At 40.1% G+C, this 17704-nt stretch overlaps 1 protein-coding gene across 1 annotated transcript in view; it reads left to right on the forward strand.

Annotated features, from left to right (window-relative positions):
- The first annotated feature begins 1755 nt into the window (after positions 1 to 1755).
- The window catches only part of LOC126926970 (uncharacterized), a 154057-nt gene continuing 138108 nt past the window's right edge, over positions 1756 to 17704 (forward strand). The window contains exon 1 of the mRNA XM_050743270.1: positions 1756 to 3157. Coding sequence (XP_050599227.1) covers positions 2177 to 3109 — 933 coding nt within the window. The 5' untranslated portion in view covers positions 1756 to 2176 and the 3' untranslated portion in view covers positions 3110 to 3157. The remainder of the gene's footprint in view (positions 3158 to 17704) is intronic.

Consider the following 17704-nt stretch of genomic DNA (forward strand, 5'->3'; position numbering starts at 1 on the left):
ATCTTAAGAGGATGTTTAGCATGAAATCATGCTAATAAGAAGTTTTTCATGTTTTTCTTCAGGCTTAAAATATTTTTTAATGTTGTGAAAAAATTGGGTTGAAAATGAATAAAAGGGTGCAACAGGGTATTTAAACAAACTAATGTCTCTTATATGAATAAGTCGAGTGATATGCTGTAAATTATTTTCACAAAAAGACACCCATTTTTATTATTGTTTTCTAAACAAAATTCAATATGATTTGTTATACCTGTAATAGGAAGTTTCTTTAACTAACATTTAGTTATCGATCCTATTTTTATTGAAGTTTAACAATACTGTTCAATGTTAATAATTATTAATTTATAAGTGAAGGGTAATTCCAACGAAGAAAGATATCATTTGCAAACAAATAGTTTCAGATGAAATCAGCATTGGTACTGTAAATTTAAGATATTATAAATCTAATATGTATTGTATCGCAAAGCGGGATTCATGATGAAAAATTAAATATAAAAGTCCATGAAATTTCGCAAATTTAAACATCTCAGTTGATACAGCTTTAATAAATGTGGACAAAAGTTTAGTCTATCTTTATATTTAAATAACGCATGATATTTAATTCTACAGTATAATTAAACAAAGATTCGAAGCTGAAAATTTCGAAATATAATTGAACAATATATCGTACAATAAATGTTATATGATGTTCTGTAAAGGAGAATTGCATTTTTATGAAGAGGATCAAAGATAAAAGAGATTTTTGTTGAACGATACGACCGTTTCGAAATTCCATTTTGATCTTGTGTATGTATAGTGTATCTCGTACAAAAGATATTACAACAAGCGTCCAGTCATAATGTGAAACATTAATCAAAATTTCTAATCTCGAGTGTTTCAAGTCCCAGAACTCATCTTAATAAATATAAGAAGGACAGATTAAATTCAATCTTATTTTTCTAATTTTCTCGTTAATAATTAAATATGAGCATCAATCAATCAATAGTTCATAATGCACGGTATAATGCGTGTATAACATTCATCTGATTTCAATTAACTTACGTTTAAGCAAAATAATTATTCGAACTAGTTTATCATTCACATTATTACACATTTTAATTGTATATATATCTAGTACAACATAGAAAGGATGTTTTAGGATTATGAGTATTCCTTTAATTTTTAAGAAGAACAATAAGTATGCATAGTATTTCTTTTATCTCATATTCTAATTTCACCACATTGAATTTTCTAAAGAAAGATGATCTATTTATTTTAGATAACGCAAATCCTTTATTTTAGATATGCAAAGTCAAATATATTTTTGTCAATAAAGACACAAAAAATCTTAGATGTCTAAATGTCAGCTTTAAGAACAGTAGACTTGCCTGCCTTCAAACTTAAATGTCCTTTCCAGTAGTAAAACTTAAAATGACATTAACAACGGCAGTAATATTTACGCCTACAGATGGAGGATATTAGACTTCGATTAAAATACAAGTAGCTCAATAAATATGAGTCTAAGTACGATGGTTAAAGAATAACGATTCGTCATTCTTTATTCCAGCGCTTAATGCTATCCTTCTTTCAACAAATACAATCCTAGAACAATGCCGCTGAAGAGAAATGTTATGCGTGAATTTATTTGCCTTTGCGGGACGAAGGTATATTAAATTATTAAATGAAAATATTAAATGAAAATGAATATGTATAATTGTGTGTATAAAAATTGATATATGTATGTATGTATAAAATATATATATATGTCGGGTTGGCGTTAAGATTAGAGTTAGGGATAAGGGCGTGAAACGAATCCCTATTGGCGCTAGACGTGATCGTTATGCAATAGAGGAGATATTTACTAGTGCAAATATGACTATGATGGAATTGGACAAGTAATCGCGATAATTAGATACTCGAGAAGCAAATGACGATGATCCTAGGCTCAATAACGAATCCGCGGTCAACGGGATGACGAACTTTACCCTTCGTTAGCGTCTAAGTTACACTGTATGTTAGAGCAAGGGGCAATTATTACGTATACGAAAGACAGGTCGATTGCCGATGAGATCGCACTAGAGTGAGTGGCTCTCCGTCGCGGTGACGCTGTCGAAGAAATCTATGATGGGTGTGCCTAAGGGAACGAGATCTCGGAGTCGTCATCGACTCCAGTCGGAGGTTCGGTGCGCATATCGAGATGGTGTGTAATAGAGCCGACAAGTTAATAGGAGCCCTTAGGGGAATTCTACCCAACATCAACGGGCCGCCCAGCTTGGCTCGTAGGCTCTACTACAACGTGTGGGAGTCCATCGTAACTTACGGAGCACCGGTGTGGGCTAGAGCAGCGAATACCGATAAGAACAGGAAAAAGCTGAAACGAGCACAACGAACGGCCCTGTGCATAACAACGCCGGCATACCGTACCGTCTCCCACGCGGCACTTTGCGTGTTGACCGGGAATCTCCCGATTTACATAAAGATAAAGATGCTCGGAGAGACCTACGAGAGGAACAAGATCCATGGGTCCAGGATTGGCACGGATGACGGCTGCAAGCTGAAGGAGGAACTGGAGGCGATTCGCAAGAAGGCCCAAGATGACTGGCAGAAGGAGTGGAACAACCACAAAAAGGAAAATATCACAAAGAAATTAATACCGAGTGCGCTGCTATTTACCAAAAAGAAGATGGACATCGATCACCACACCATGCAGCTGCTAACCGGGCATGGGAGCTTCGGTGTCTATAGAAAAAGGATTGGCAAGGACAGCGACGGCAACTGTCTCGACTGTGTAGACCCGAACGACGATGCAGAGCACGCCCTCTTCGCGTGCCCGAAGTGGACGGACAGAAGGATCGAGCTGGAGAACGCTCTGGGCGGGAAGATAGACGTGGGCAATCTGATCGCCACGTTGACCGCCAAGAACGAGAGCTGGAATAAATTCAGGCAATTCTGCAAGACCGTCATGTGTCACAGGAGGGTGACAGCGAGGGCCTGGGAAGAGGCAAGGGGGAGAACGAGCGAAACAACAACTACGTGGAGCAATGAGGGCAAGAACACGAAACAACGAAAAACCGCAGAAGGAGACCAGTCCAGTATTCTGAACTGGCTGAGAGGACGACATGAGCAGTAACTGCCCGAAGAAGTAGATACAACGGGGCACGAAAGGACAACCCTGATGACTGCCGACAGGTTTTACCGGGGTTGTCTGCCCTCTAAGCGGAGGAAGAAGGAGGAGGGGTTTTTAGTGGGTATGGCAACGACAACCGACCGACTCCCACATAACCCAGTGATGCGGGTCACTGGGCATGCGTAATTGCATTTTCCGCTCCCCACGCAAAAAAAAAAGACACGAGATCATCGGATTCGCGGAGAAAAGTCTCCGTTCGAAGGGTGTGGGAAATTGACGTTGCTGTTAATTGGTCAATTTCCATGTTGGTGGTTAGAGAAAGATATTAGCTGTCCTTGGGAAAAGTTGCTAGCGGGAAGCGTCGTTCGTGGAAGGATAGATTTCTCTTATCTTCCCATAGTTGGGGCACAGGCTATTTGTCTATTTGAAAGACTTTGTATAATTGAAACTTAATATTCGTAGCCGGTCCTCGCTCAGCTAAACATATACTGTGAAGATGCGTTGGCATCTGGCAATCATCTTACCCGAAGGACAAAGTCTGCGTGTGGCGAGCCACGGGGCAGAAACCATTGAAACGTTTACCGTCGTGCCCTGTCCCAAGTATTTCTTTTAAGAAGAGCTATAGAATTACTTCATGCCTTTGTTAGACAAAACGTTCATCCCTTTGACCGCAGCTACGTTCGGCGACTGATTGTCGCCTCACTATCATAAATCTCAAATAAATACAGTCGGATCGAATGACAACAGTTTCTTAATACGGCTATGGTGAAATCTAAATTTCAATACTAGGGGTCTTCCCAAAGTTCCAAAGGGAACGTTCCGGTGTTCTTTCATCTCCGACATATATATATATATATATATTATTATAATGACTTATTTTAATAATGACTTAATTTGTATAGTAAAAACAGCTAAAATCTCATGTAAGATTGTTGGGATGTTACGTGATATTTCTGTTGCATCATTGATTATCGTTATACTTTGAAAAATAATTAAGGAAGCGAACAATGCGTGGACGATTATGGCAGTATTATTAATAAACGAACGTTTAGTAGAGAATATGGATTTATTGGATAAGTAAATGTTTCATTAAATGTAACTGCTACATGCAGAATAATATGTTGTTACATGTATGAACTAAAGTTGATGTAATACTCATATTGTATTTATGGTTTCAAAGAATTAATAAAATCTGCTGAGATTCAAACGTATACTCTCCCTTTTATTCTATGAGAATTAAACATTTAGAAGATTTTATGAAAATGCACTAAAAAACAATCAGAAGCATCTGTTTCTCTTCCTTTTTTTCTTTTTTTTTTTTTAAATATGTTGATTGCCACGCGATTTTTATACTTATTTTGACTTGGATAGATAGATTAAAGCGTACCATACCAAGACATTTCATTCTTGCAAAATATTCTAGTCTATTTGCGTACGTGCTCATAATCTTGGCTGATAACCGCCATTCGCTATATACATCGTTGGTATCGACGTCAAAGGATTAACACAGACAAATACACAATCCATACAATCCGATTTGATTGATTTTAGATCTTGCATCAAACAGATCTCTATATAAACAGATAATTTCTGATTCTAAACATTTGTATCGCTTCTTCTTCCGCTTTGAAATCCTCTACAAACGCCTTTTATAGTCGTTCAACTTTTCAGCTCACAGAAAAGAACATTACGCGTATTCCTAGCAATCGCCCAAAGACTCGAACGTGTGCTTCGATAAAGCTCGCTTAACTTTCATCGACACATCGATAACTTTGCGTTCCAAGATGTTATTACGCCCTAGAATCCCTAACATAATTTTAGAACCAGAATTTCTGTGCAAAACAATTCCATCGCTTTGTCACGCTTAACGGCTCAATCATCGAAACATGTATCATAACGCACGAATTATGATAAAAAAGAAACTGTCTTTCGAATAAAAGCAATCCGTTTGCCAGGTGCGCTTAAGGATGTACAGGACGTCGACGGAGCAAGTGTACGAAATACAGCCGCTGGAGGGTAACAGTTCCGCTCAACGTTACACTCAACAGCCGAAACAACGATTCTCTGAAATGCCTACTCCGTCGGTTTCGCCGACGTCTTCTCTCCGAAAGCGCGTCTCGGAACTGCCAAGAGCCGCGAGTGCATCCGTTTCCGGTGCTGCGGGCATTGTCTGCTCTAATACGGATCTGATATCGATCCTAAGCTCGTTAGCGTCTTCCGCGACGGAAATCAACCGATGCGGCGAGGAAGCGCCGAGTTCGCGGGACGATAGCAAATCAAACTGGCCCGGAAAAACGACCGAACAGAAAGGAAGTCGATCGAAGAGCTTCCGTTCCAATAGCTTCGACGTGTCGACATTGCACGGAGCTAAAAGTAAGCTTAGCGGATCCTCGAAAGCCGCTATTTCGACCTTTATGGCACCGTCGAATTGGTTCACGAAGAGACACCAACCGATGTCGAAGAAGCCGGAAGATTTAGTAACGGCCAGTTTAAGTCTCAAGTTCGATAAATCGAAGGTAGTGAAGGCGGTGAAGGAAACGTTGGATAAAAAGTCCCCTAATAGCGAGGTCAAACACAAAGTTGTATGGGACAACACTAGTGGAACCAAAGTGGACGCTCAGCTAGGTTGTATTTCTCGTTACGATATCGTTTCTTGTTTAAGAGCCATCGTAGGTGGAAGGAGGAATGCAAGAACGCACATAATACGCAAAAATCTATGGCAGATTCAAAGTACAGTACTCGTTGTGATATTCGGTAAAGATAATAAGTTCTCCTATGGAGATTTCATTTTTCAAATTATTCTCGTAAAAGTACGTATTTGCATAAATAAATAGCACACGGTCTCTGCGTAAATACCCAGGCCAGTTATAAATATTTCAGTTTGCCAACGATATCCCAACATGTGGGACACTCACATGTGTGCTACTTCGTGAGCGATGATAAAGGCGCTGGTCAAGCCTTCGTCTCGATTTACCGCGCACGATCTCGCGGGATAGCATACTCCTGACACAGGTGCGTAACCGGAAGGACCTCCTATATCTAATCGCGTCAACCATACAGCAACATCGTGATTTACGTCCTTCGAGGACAGCATCTTTCTGTTCCATTTGTTCACGTTCTCGAGAGATCGTCTGGCATCGCCACGGCGGACCTACGACGATTTATTAATATTTTCTTAATAAAAGCTAGCAAATATTACGAATATATTATATTTATTATTACATCATGCATTATATACTATATATAAATATTCGTCAATGATAATAAATATACGTGCAAGTAATCGTGTTGTTGATTGTAATCAAATGTAACTTGTAACGCTATTAGTATTTTAATCTTCCTGAAAAATGTTGAAATGTTGATTCAACAGCAGAGAAGAATAGCAGAAAAAGAAAAGTAAAAGGAATCGCAAGTGTCGTATATCAATGATATTATCATAGGTCTATAACATTAAATTAAGATTCTTAAGAGATGAAAAAGGTTTAATAGTCGATTATACAGATATTTCGGATACACGATAAATGCGAGGTTTGTCAATGATCCGTGAAAATTGTTTGTTTGGAAATTTGTTTCCAAGGGATCGTTCACGGTTGTCCAATTTAACAAAATGGAACTCGTTGCATTTTATCGACCTAAAACGTCATGCGCAGATATTTTGACCTATATAATTTATATACCATACACTGTACAGATAAGTAGAAAATAAAATAATTGACACTCGCATATGCGTATCTCAGATAGTTACTACTTTAGTTAAATGATTTAATTTAATGGAAATCGCTTACCATAACGTCTCGTTTTTCCGCGTATAAAATCATTCGTACGATCACTAGAATCATGTTGGATTCGAGCGATGGGTCCATGTAAATTGCACTGACCTAGGATTAAAATACGTACGAAAATGTAACAGGCGTTAAAACAGTATTACAGCCTTACAAATAAATTATTATTCAAAACTCTCGTAAATACATCGTATCTTATATAATTTTCCTAAAAAATTAATTTTATTCGTTATATTTATCTTAGGAAATGTACGTTATTAATCTCAACAGCATTGGAAAACCAATTACCGAATGGCTGAAATTAATCGATTACAAAATTCCATTACGGATAAATTATTTGCAGAACTCTTTAAAAGATACGTGTAAGCTTTGAACAGTGTAAACAGAAAATACAGAGCTTCCATCCGAGTATACGATCGAGATGTTTGAAAGCAAGTAGCGTACCTTGAAAATACAGAGATACGCATAACTCTGCCCTATGTTTCCCGGTTGCTCGCGTACATATGTAGGAGAAGGTATTCTATATCTAAGTATAATAACAGAATTTCGTTTGGTATTACTTACGATGTTTAAAAGAGCCAAGATATATTGCTGTACTCGAATTCCATGAAAATCTACCACGGAGTAATCAGCAGCTATTCCAAGCTCTAGCCATCGTGGCGGCGAATCCTTAGCAGTTGGTCTTTTCTCTAGAAATGACTTATCTTAGAAATCGACTTATCTTCAACGAAATTAGAAAGTCTACTCGACTCGACTTGATAGCTTAAACGCATGATTATTAAAAGCATAAATTAATATCTACGAGCAAGTATTCGTGGAATAATTATTATGATATAAATAATTATTTCAAAAGTATAATTTCAAAAATATCAATTCGGTATCACCGTGAATTTCATCCTGCAAATTTCTTTAAAATTCTTGACAAATTTTGGTAAACGTATTCCTCCAGCAAATTTGTCTATTTTTCTATTTTTTTACATTAAATTAGGCAAGATAGATAAAGATTCGTGCAATGGACAATATACATATGTGTAATAGACAGGGAATAATAAAATAAATTAAAAACAGCGAAATATAGATGAACGTGTAGAAGATCAAGCGAGAGTGGAACGCAATAGGGAGAATAATTGTAAACCGAGTTCCTTTTAAGGCTGAAGATAAGCTATTCTTATATTACATGCTGTTATTATTACTTTTGTACACGATAGATTGGAATATCAGTACAATTTCTTTCTTTCAGTAATATTCGATGATTCGTTAATTTATTAACCGCTATATTGTACGTGGTAAGTAAAAAAGCAACGATTGTACAAGAATGGCATTTGGAAAAATATTTGACTTACTTGATAATCTGTTCCTTTGCCATTTAGGACCAGAGAAGTATCCAATTTCCTCGGGATTTGTTATTTTATATAGGTTGGGGTTGATAATCAATCTCGGATCCACTCGGATTGGTTATCACACCTTTTATTTTCTCTCTTATACAAAACACCAAATCACACAGCAAACGTTTAAACTCTCCCAATGCGTCTTAGCAATTAAGGCGTGGTCGACTCCTATGACAAAAGAGCGTCGTTAGGAGTCGTACCAACACAACCCTAGTAACCTTTTAGTAACTAGCGGTCATACCAACTGAGCATTTCTCAACAGGATTTACGTCGATCGATAATTCTTCCACTATTGTATCGTTGTATTCTGTGGAGACATCGTCTTTTTCATCGTACAGAATCAATTTCTCAGCTTCTGGGTATTCCACGTCGAAGACGTCACCGGAAAGATTATAAAATCCCTGAACATCGTGGCTTAAGGAATCGCGTTTGCTTCGTTTCGACTTTCTCTTACTTTCTTCAACTTCGAATTTATTCGATTTCCCTGTAACCGAATTATCAACGTTTTACCACGTTTGCCTGTCTTATCTTCGCTATTCTCGTTACGGATAAAATGAAAAAATAGTTGCAAAATTTCTGAAATTGTAAATACGACCAGACTGGAACGTATCAACGACATATACGGTGTCACAAAATTGTGACAAGTCAATATTCCAGTTGTTAGTTTGTTGAATTTACGCCACCGCTGATTAAACGTATCACGCTTTAATAGAAAATTCAATTTCCCAGCGGGGAAAATGGAATTTTGCGCTAATTAAAGTATTGCGCTTTTGTACAAAATTCCATTGTTTTCTGTTGCCCGCGAAAACGCAATTTTACGACGGACATTTCAGACAAATTTCCATCAGACGGCTTTCCATCCGTAAAAAAGAATGCTATCTATAAAAGTGTCAATGGAAATTGATCAAAGTAACATCAAACAAACCCGTTTAAACAGCGAGGTAAATAGACCAATTGCTTTTAACAAAACCTGTATCGTTGCTCTTAACCGTTTCACTTTTAAATATCAATCGGCGCTGTTCCTCATTAAAATTTCGATTCAAATCGAACGAGAAATACAGCGTAACACTTGGAATTTTCTATCGTTTCTCAACCATACTTCGAACATTTACGTCGCATTCTTCGATTCATAGGATCGCGATGTTGGATTCTTCGATTTCGATACAAAAACGTTTCACAGCTTTCGACGCGGGCAATTTAATTAAGAGAACAAATAATTTGTTTATAAACTGCCAATTACGTGCCTTGAATTTCCGATATATGCAATAAATTTCATTGCTACTTGACCTAAGTGGGTCATAAAGTTGCAACCGTGTAAACCGTGCCACGTAATTTTATTGCATTCAATTTTCCACGTTTCCAACAATTTATCAAATTAGAATTTATCCGCGCATCGTACGAAATTTTTCATAAAAATTGATTAATAATAGTAGATATATAGCTCCTCGTATTCGTAAAACAGATTTTTAATCTGTAAACAACGAGTCGTGGTAATTACGATACGATCGATTTTCAACTTAGCAAAATTTGTTTCCATTTAACATTCACATCCAGATTGTATTTCCTTTGTAATAAATTAATTATATAATTAAATAAATTTATTATTCGAACCGATATTCAGATACAGTTCGAGTATACTTGATAAATTTTCAGACTCGATTCTCCAAGTCGAAAATGAGAACGTTTTATCCTATACTTTTTCTTCATTTTTCCACAAGGATTCGCGTTGTTCTCGCTTTCAGACGTTGTTCCGTTGCATCCTGTATATACGGGGTGTGCCAAATTTAAACCGCCAAATTGTAAGGAGTTGATTTACAGACAAGAAGAAGAAGAAGAAGAAGGAAGAATTTTATATAATGTTCGTCAACGGACGTTTCTTTACAGAATTACAAACGAGTATCGTTCGTACGAAACAGGTAACGACGCGTTTTCCATCGCAGCGTGCAAAAGTTCGCTGTATTATCGTGTCAGCGCAGTTGCATGCTTTTTATCATGCGACAACAAGCCCGTGTCGTTAATAGCTACAATAATGATACAATGAAAAATTATTATCTGGTATGTTTGATTGGTCGTTGGAGAACGTTGTCCGTGTGCTCGGATAGAAGCCTGACATCGATCAACGATGGGAGTAATACGATCTCGTACACACAGTTGCTAACAATTCGATCGAGTTGCAAAAACCGCGTGTTTTTACTCGTTGCGCTAGTTGTTCACGCGAACTCGCATCTCCAGAATAAACCTTCCGTTTTACAGTTGCGAAACCATAAATACAGAAAAGAAAACGCAGTTCTTGAAACTCTGACGAAACGCTGATAATACGGTCAATTGTCGCGTGCCGTGGAATGGAAAATTCGTCGTTACTTGTTTCATACGTACGATACTTGTTTGTAACTGTGGAAAAACGCGTTTATTGCCCAGCTTCGTACGACATGTTTTTCGGTAAATATTTACAAAGCGGACAATCTCGCCATATTCAACGGCTTTGAAATATGTTTGCCAAGGCTAATATTCCGAACAACTTTTTCCTGTAATACTCTTTACCGTCGCTCTGCTTTCCGCGATATTCGCAGCAATTTCTGTCTCGACGACAGCGATGATTTCGTAGTTTCGCTTTTCTCGATATCACTGCTAAAGCTTTTCCTACCTCGAATAACGACGCAAAGCTTCGTATGAATCGTATCTATCCTGTTACTTGATACGCGAATTTAATTCGCGGTAGCCTCAGTGATGTTTCTTCCCTGTGCGAGTTGAAAATGATTATCAGAAATGCATATATATGTCGGGTTGGCGTTAAGATTAGAGTTAGGGTTAAAGGCGTGAAACGAATCCCTATTGGCGCTAGACGTGATCATTATGCAATAGAGGAGATATTTACTAGTGCAAATATGACTATGATGGAATTGGACAAGTAATCGCGATAATTAGACACTCGAGAAGCTAATGACAATGATCCTAGGCTCAATAACGAATCCGCGGTCAAAGGGATGACGAACTTTACCCTTCGTTAGCGCCTAAGTTACACTGTACGTTAGAGAAAGGGGCAATTATTACGTATACGAAAGACAGGTCGATTACTGATGAGATCGCACTGGAGAGTGACTCTCCATCGCGGTGACGCTGTCGAAGGAAACTATGATGGGTGTGCCTAAGGGCACAAGATCATCGGATTCGCGGAGAAATGTCTTCGTTCGAAGGGTGAGGGAAATTGACGTTGCTGTTAATTGGTCAATTTCCATGTTGGTGGTTAGAGAAAGATATTAGCTGTCCTTGGGGAAAGTTGCTAGCGAGAAGCGTCGTTCGTGGAAGGATAGATTTCTCTTATCTTCCCATAGTTGGGGCACAGGCCATTTGTCTATTTGAGAGACTTTGTGTAATTGAAATTTAATATTCGTAGCGGGTCCTCGCCCAGCTAAACATATACTGCGAAGATGCGTTGGCATCTGGCAATCGTCTTACCCGAAGGACAAAGTCTGCGTGTGGCGAGCCACGGGACAGAAATCGTTGAAATGTTTACCGTCGTGCCCCGTCCCAAGTATTTTTTTTATGGAAAGCTATAGAGTTACTTCATGGCTTTGTTAGATAAAACGTTCATCCCTTGACCGCGACTACGTTCAGCGACCGGTTGTCGCCTCGAGCCCGAGCTCACTATCATAAATTTCGAATAAGTACAGTCGGATCGAATTACAACAGTTTCTTAGTGCGGCTATGATGAAATCTGGATTACAGCACTAAGGGGGTCCTCCCATCGCTTCAAAGGAGAGGCTCCGGTGTTCTTTCATCTCCGACACGGCCATTCTGATTATCACACGTCCTCGGGTGGATCTAAAATATTGGGTTTTCCTAACATTAAACTTGATATAACTGGTATTTTGTTCCTTTATAGTTTAGCTAAATTATATTGTACTGGTCTCTTTATGGCTTAACTAACTGTCCAAATAGGTAAAGGGCCCAGGTTAACAACAAAAATTTCGATCGGACGTTCAATGATAAAGTAGGATGGAAAAAAAACCACAAAAGTCAGTATCATTACGGTTAGTATTCAAAGCGCCAGTTGCATTTTGTGAGTTACCGGTCAGACCGTAATGACATGACAGATCATTTTCGATTTCGTACACGGATGAGTCTCAGTTTGTTAGATCATATTACCGCACTGGGCGTGTGTGGACACACTGAATGCGGGTGCATTGACGTAATAGGTGTGTATGGAGACACTGAATGCGAGTGCAGTGTATGGAGACACTGAACACGAGTGTGTAACGTAAATCACATCAGAGACCAGGACACACACACACACCTCGGGCAGGATGGTGTCCCGGTCGGCATACTTCGAACCCGATGGACCGACGAGAGGAACACATGGGGACCTTGGCGACAATGTATATTGGCGGAGTACCTGAGGATTCATTTATGGCCTAACGGCCCTTCCACCAAATGTTCCAGAAGCGTAGCAACGGTCACGTACGCCTACAGGGTAGTAGGGATAATGAGAGAACAGATGACCGAAAGTAAAAAGATTGTAAGACTCACTCTCGTACGGTCACGGCTAGAGTTCGGAAGTGTCTTATACTTGTATAAACCAAGTGAAAATAAAGTCTTGTTCTTCCTTATAAAATTTCTCTTTATTTTTACGTGACATTTTGGCGATCCGTGCCAGGATCCATCAACTTCAAGAAAACGAAATTACGCATTTCGGGCTACGGTCAACTTTGAAGATTGAGGATCAGTGGACCACTGTAACAGAGCAGACACTTTCGACGTTTCGACAAAGGAACACCGCAACGGAACCTTTCCTACGGGTTAAACGATCAAGGTTTCTTTATTTATTTATTAGAATATTTACAATCAATTCTCGTTGAGAATTTTCAGTAACTTAGTTTGGCGTGATACAATGACATGGATTATAATAGTTTTATATTGTTGATTCTAGTAGGACTAATGGTTTAATCTAGTGGGTATTTTCTTTTTAGTCTGCGGATCTGGTCCGTCGTGTCCAGTAGTTGGGTGACTAGTGGGTTGTGGTGGTTGTTGACTCTTGTGCTATATCTGCTTCTGAACTTGTGTATTTCATCTTTGACTGTAGGTATCTTGAGGTCTCGGTGGATTGTTTCGTTCGTAACATACCAGGGTGCATTTAATAGGGATCTTAGCGTTTTCGATTGGAAGCGTTGGAGTATTTCAATGTTGGAGTTACTTGCTGTTCCCCATAGTTGGATTCCGTAGGTCCAGACAGGTTTTATTACGGCCTTGTAGAGGGTTATTTTGTTCTGTATGTTTAGTTTGGAGCGTCGGCCCGTGAGCCAATAGAATTTTCTTAGTTTTTCCTTTAGTTGCTTTGTTTTTTCGGAGATATGTTTTTCCCAAGTTAGCCTCCTGTCCAGGGTCATGCCCAGGTATCTTACGGAGTCCTTGCTTGGGATTATTGTGTTGTTAATGGTGACCTGGGGACAGGTTTGTTTTCGGAGCGTGAAGGTTACATGGGAGGATTTTTTTTCGTTTATTTTAAAACCCCATTTTTGGAACCACTTTTCCATGGAGTCGAGACTTCGCTGGAGAGTGGATGAGGCAATTGCTGGGTCTGCGTGGGTAGCTAATAGTGCTGTGTCGTCGGCAAATGTTGCTATTGTTACCTCGTTTGATATGGATAAGTCGGCAGTGTAGATGGAGAATAGTAGGGGTCCGAGGACACTACCTTGCGGTATGCCGGATTTTATTGGGAATGTTGCGGAAGTGGCGCCTAGACATTTAACTATGAATTGTCTGTTGGTTAGGTAGGATTTTAAGATGGAGTAGTATGGGTGGGGTAGGATTTTTTTAAGCTTGTAGAGTAGCCCTTCATGCCATACTTTATCGAATGCCTGTTGGATGTCTAGGAATACGGCTGAGCAGTATTTTTTCTTTTCAAGGGTTTGGCTGATTATGTGGGTTATGCGGTGGATTTGCTCTACTGTTGAGTGTTGTTTTCGGAAGCCGAATTGGTGATCTGGGAGAGTCTTCAATTCTTCTAGGAGTGGAAGGAGTCGATTCGTGAGCATCCTCTCGAATAGTTTAGACAGGGTAGGTAAGAGACTGATTGGGCGATAGGAGCTGGTTTCATATATTGGTTTACCGGGTTTGGGGATGAGGGTGATTAGTGAGATTTTCCACGCCTTAGGAAAGTGTTCAAGGCGGAGGATGGCGTTAAAGATTGATGCGATGAGTGCAATCCCTTTTATGGGAAGTTCCTTGATTGCTTTATTTCCTATTTGGTCGTGACCTGCTGCTTTCTTGGGGTTTAGGCGACTGATTGCTTCTATGATCTCTGCAGAAGTGAAAGGTTGAATAGGAGGGGACATTTGGAAGGGAGTGTGCAGGTATTCGGTGACGTCCGCTGCGGCTATGGAGGAATGGGGTTGGAATACTTCAGTCAAATGTTTGGCAAATAGGTTGGCTTTTTCTATAGGGCTACGCGCCCATCCACCCTGCGGGCGGCGGATTGGAGGTATTATTTGTGGGGGGCGCGTGAGTTTCCTGGAGGCTTTCCATAGTGAGTAGTTTGAGTCGGCTGTGGGGGACAAGCTGGCGAGATATTTGTGAAAACGGTCATTATTGTAGTTCTTTATGGTTTTGGATAGTTTTCTAGTTGCGTTGTTTAGTTTGCGTTTGTCCTCCGGTGTTCTATGGGTCTGCCATATCCTTCTTAGTCTACGTTTTTCTGCTATTTTTTTTAGTATGTACTGGGGGTATTCGTGGTTGCTGGTGGACGTTTTTGCCGGTGTGGAGACGCGGATAGCGTTTATTATGCTCGCATTTAGGTATTCCGTGGCTGCTTCGATTTCATCATTGGTTTTTAGTGAGGTTGAGGCTGAAGTTGTGTGGGTAAAGACTTCTCTAAAGAGCTGTCAGTTGGTGTGTTCGTTATGAATGGAGCCATTAGGTGTATTCTCGATGATAGTTGAACTGACTGTTACTATCACGGGGGAATGATCAGAGGAGAGATCAGCCGAGGAATTGATTTGGACGTGTCTTGACGAGATATTTTTAGTTATGAAGAAATCAAGGAGATCGGGTATTTTGTTTGTGTCGGTGGGCCAGTGTGTGGGTTCGTACGTGGTAAGGTAGTTGAGGTTGTTAGTTAATATGCTGTTGAGGAGGTTTTTGCCTCTTACTGTAACCAGTCTGCTGCCCCATTGGGTGTGTTTAGCGTTGTAGTCTCCTCCGGCTATGAATTTGCTGCCCAGGGTGTCCAGGAAGTGGTCAAAGTCTTCTTTGGCGATGGAGTGTCTGGGAGGGCAGTATACAGCTGAGGTGGTGATTGTACCATGACAGTCTTCTATTGCTACGTTTGTTGCTTGGAGGTAGTCTTTCTGGAATGGTTGAAGTTCGTAGTGCTTGATGTTTGACTTGATTATGATTCCGGTGCCGCCGTGAGCCTTTCCGCTGGGGTGTTGGGTGTGGTAGAAGTTGTAGCCGTGTATTTTGAGGTAGTTTTTGTCGGTGAAGTGGGTTTCGGATATGAGCATCACATCGATTTGCTGTTGTTTTAAGAATAGTTCTAGTTCGGCTTTGTGCTGAGCTAGACCGTTGGCGTTCCACAGAGCTATTCGCATTGGTTTTATTTTGCTTCTGTGCTTATGAATTTGTCCATGAAGCGTGTGAGTAGTGACAGCAAGTTGTTAATTTGCTCAGTTTGCTTCTCGATAAGTTTTTCGAGTCTGGTAAAGTTGTCCGTGCTTGGTGGGGTGGGAATTCTATTTTCTGTGTGTACACTGTGTGTTTTCGAGTTGTATGCGTTTCCTTGCGTTGCCTGCGCATAGGATACTGTTGGTGTGGTGAGTTTTTGGGGTTTAGGTTCTTGTATGTTTATGTCCTTGGGTCTCAGTTTTGGATACTTTATATTATGTAGCGATTTGTAGGCTGAGCATCCTTTGTAGTTCGCAGGATGCTCTCCTTGACAGTGGATACACTTGGCGGGGGTTTCCGGGGATTTAGTGCATTGGTCAGTGGGGTGATTACCTGCACATTTTACGCACCGGAAGTTGTGATTGCAGTATTTCTGCGTGTGGCCGTACCTTTGGCACCTCTTGCATTGTATTATTTCTTTCTTTACAAGAGGTGGCTCGAACTTAACTATGGAGTTCATCAGCCGATTGATATTGTAGATTTCTTTATTGTTTGTTTTTTGTTTTAGGTCTATAAAAAATAAGGATAGTGGGTTTTTTGTGATTCTATGCCTAATGTTACTGATGTTAGTTACTTCGTGGCCGTGATTTGACAGTTCGCATTTTAGTTCGTCTAGATCGACTGAGTGATGGATATTGCGTAGCACCACTCGAAATGGTCTTTCTTGTTTGAGCTGGTATGTGTGGAATTTGGCGTTTAACGTTTTTAATAGCTTGGTTAACTTTCTATAGGCGTCTGGGTGGGACGGCAGTATTTTCACTTGGTTGTTGTTAATCTTTAGCTTGTAGTCTTCTTTGCTGATGTCTTTTTCGATAGTTTTAATCATTGACTGTATGTCGATTACGTCGTTAATGAATATCGGTGGGGGAGGGGGAATTCTTTGAGTATGGAGATTATTTACCTCTTCGGTTGTAATCATGGAGTCTTCCGTGGACTCCAGAATTGAGAATCTATTGTAGGTAGTCACTTGGCTGGCTGATGGTTTGGTTTGAATCTTGTTTACATTTGTCTTGGTCGGTTCGAGCTTTCGTTTTTTCGTGTGGTGGTCATTTACCAGGATAGTTGCGTTGCCCTCTTGCCACGGGGGAGGAAACATGGCGGTGTTATAATTTTGCTCCGGGGAGCCTGTTGGAAATGATAGAGCCATCATCGAGCTAGTTAGTTCAGTGTGAAAGAACTAGTCGAGAGGCTGTTAACCCCTGGCTAGGTTTGTTGGATTTGCTTTCGTCAGCTGGGCGTCACGTGGAGTTTTGTGAACTTCACAGGGCACTGGACACACGTCTGCACGTCTCGGCACTCAGCAGCAACTGGATGGTACTTGCTATTTTGTGGACTTTGCCGGGCACGTCTGCACGCCTCGGCGCTCACGAACGAACTGCCAAACGATCAAGGTGAGCAAGCCCTGGATTCTTTTGTCAAATACAGATCGAGAACAGACAGCACAATTAGTATAACAATGGCAACGCCACGAGAAGACAAAACCGAAACTGTTAGCGCCGCTTTAACTAACAGCGGAATAGACCCAACAGTTAAAGCTTTGCTTGATGCAATGCAGAAACAAATGAGTATGCTTGCACTGCGTATGGATGAAGTTGTAGCAAAAACAAAAACGGGAAATGTATCGGAGGCCAGTTCCCTAATAACCGTAGACGAAGTAACCCACACCGCTAAAGATCTATCGGTCCTTCGAGAATCTCGCCCATTACTTCAAACACCACCTCAACCATCCTGGGAAAGGACTTTTCCTGAACAATATACGCAACCAGAGC

The sequence above is a fragment of the Bombus affinis genome, unplaced genomic scaffold (assembly GCF_024516045.1).
Source record: "Bombus affinis isolate iyBomAffi1 unplaced genomic scaffold, iyBomAffi1.2 ctg00000068.1, whole genome shotgun sequence".
Taxonomy (NCBI): Eukaryota; Metazoa; Arthropoda; class Insecta; order Hymenoptera; family Apidae; genus Bombus; species Bombus affinis.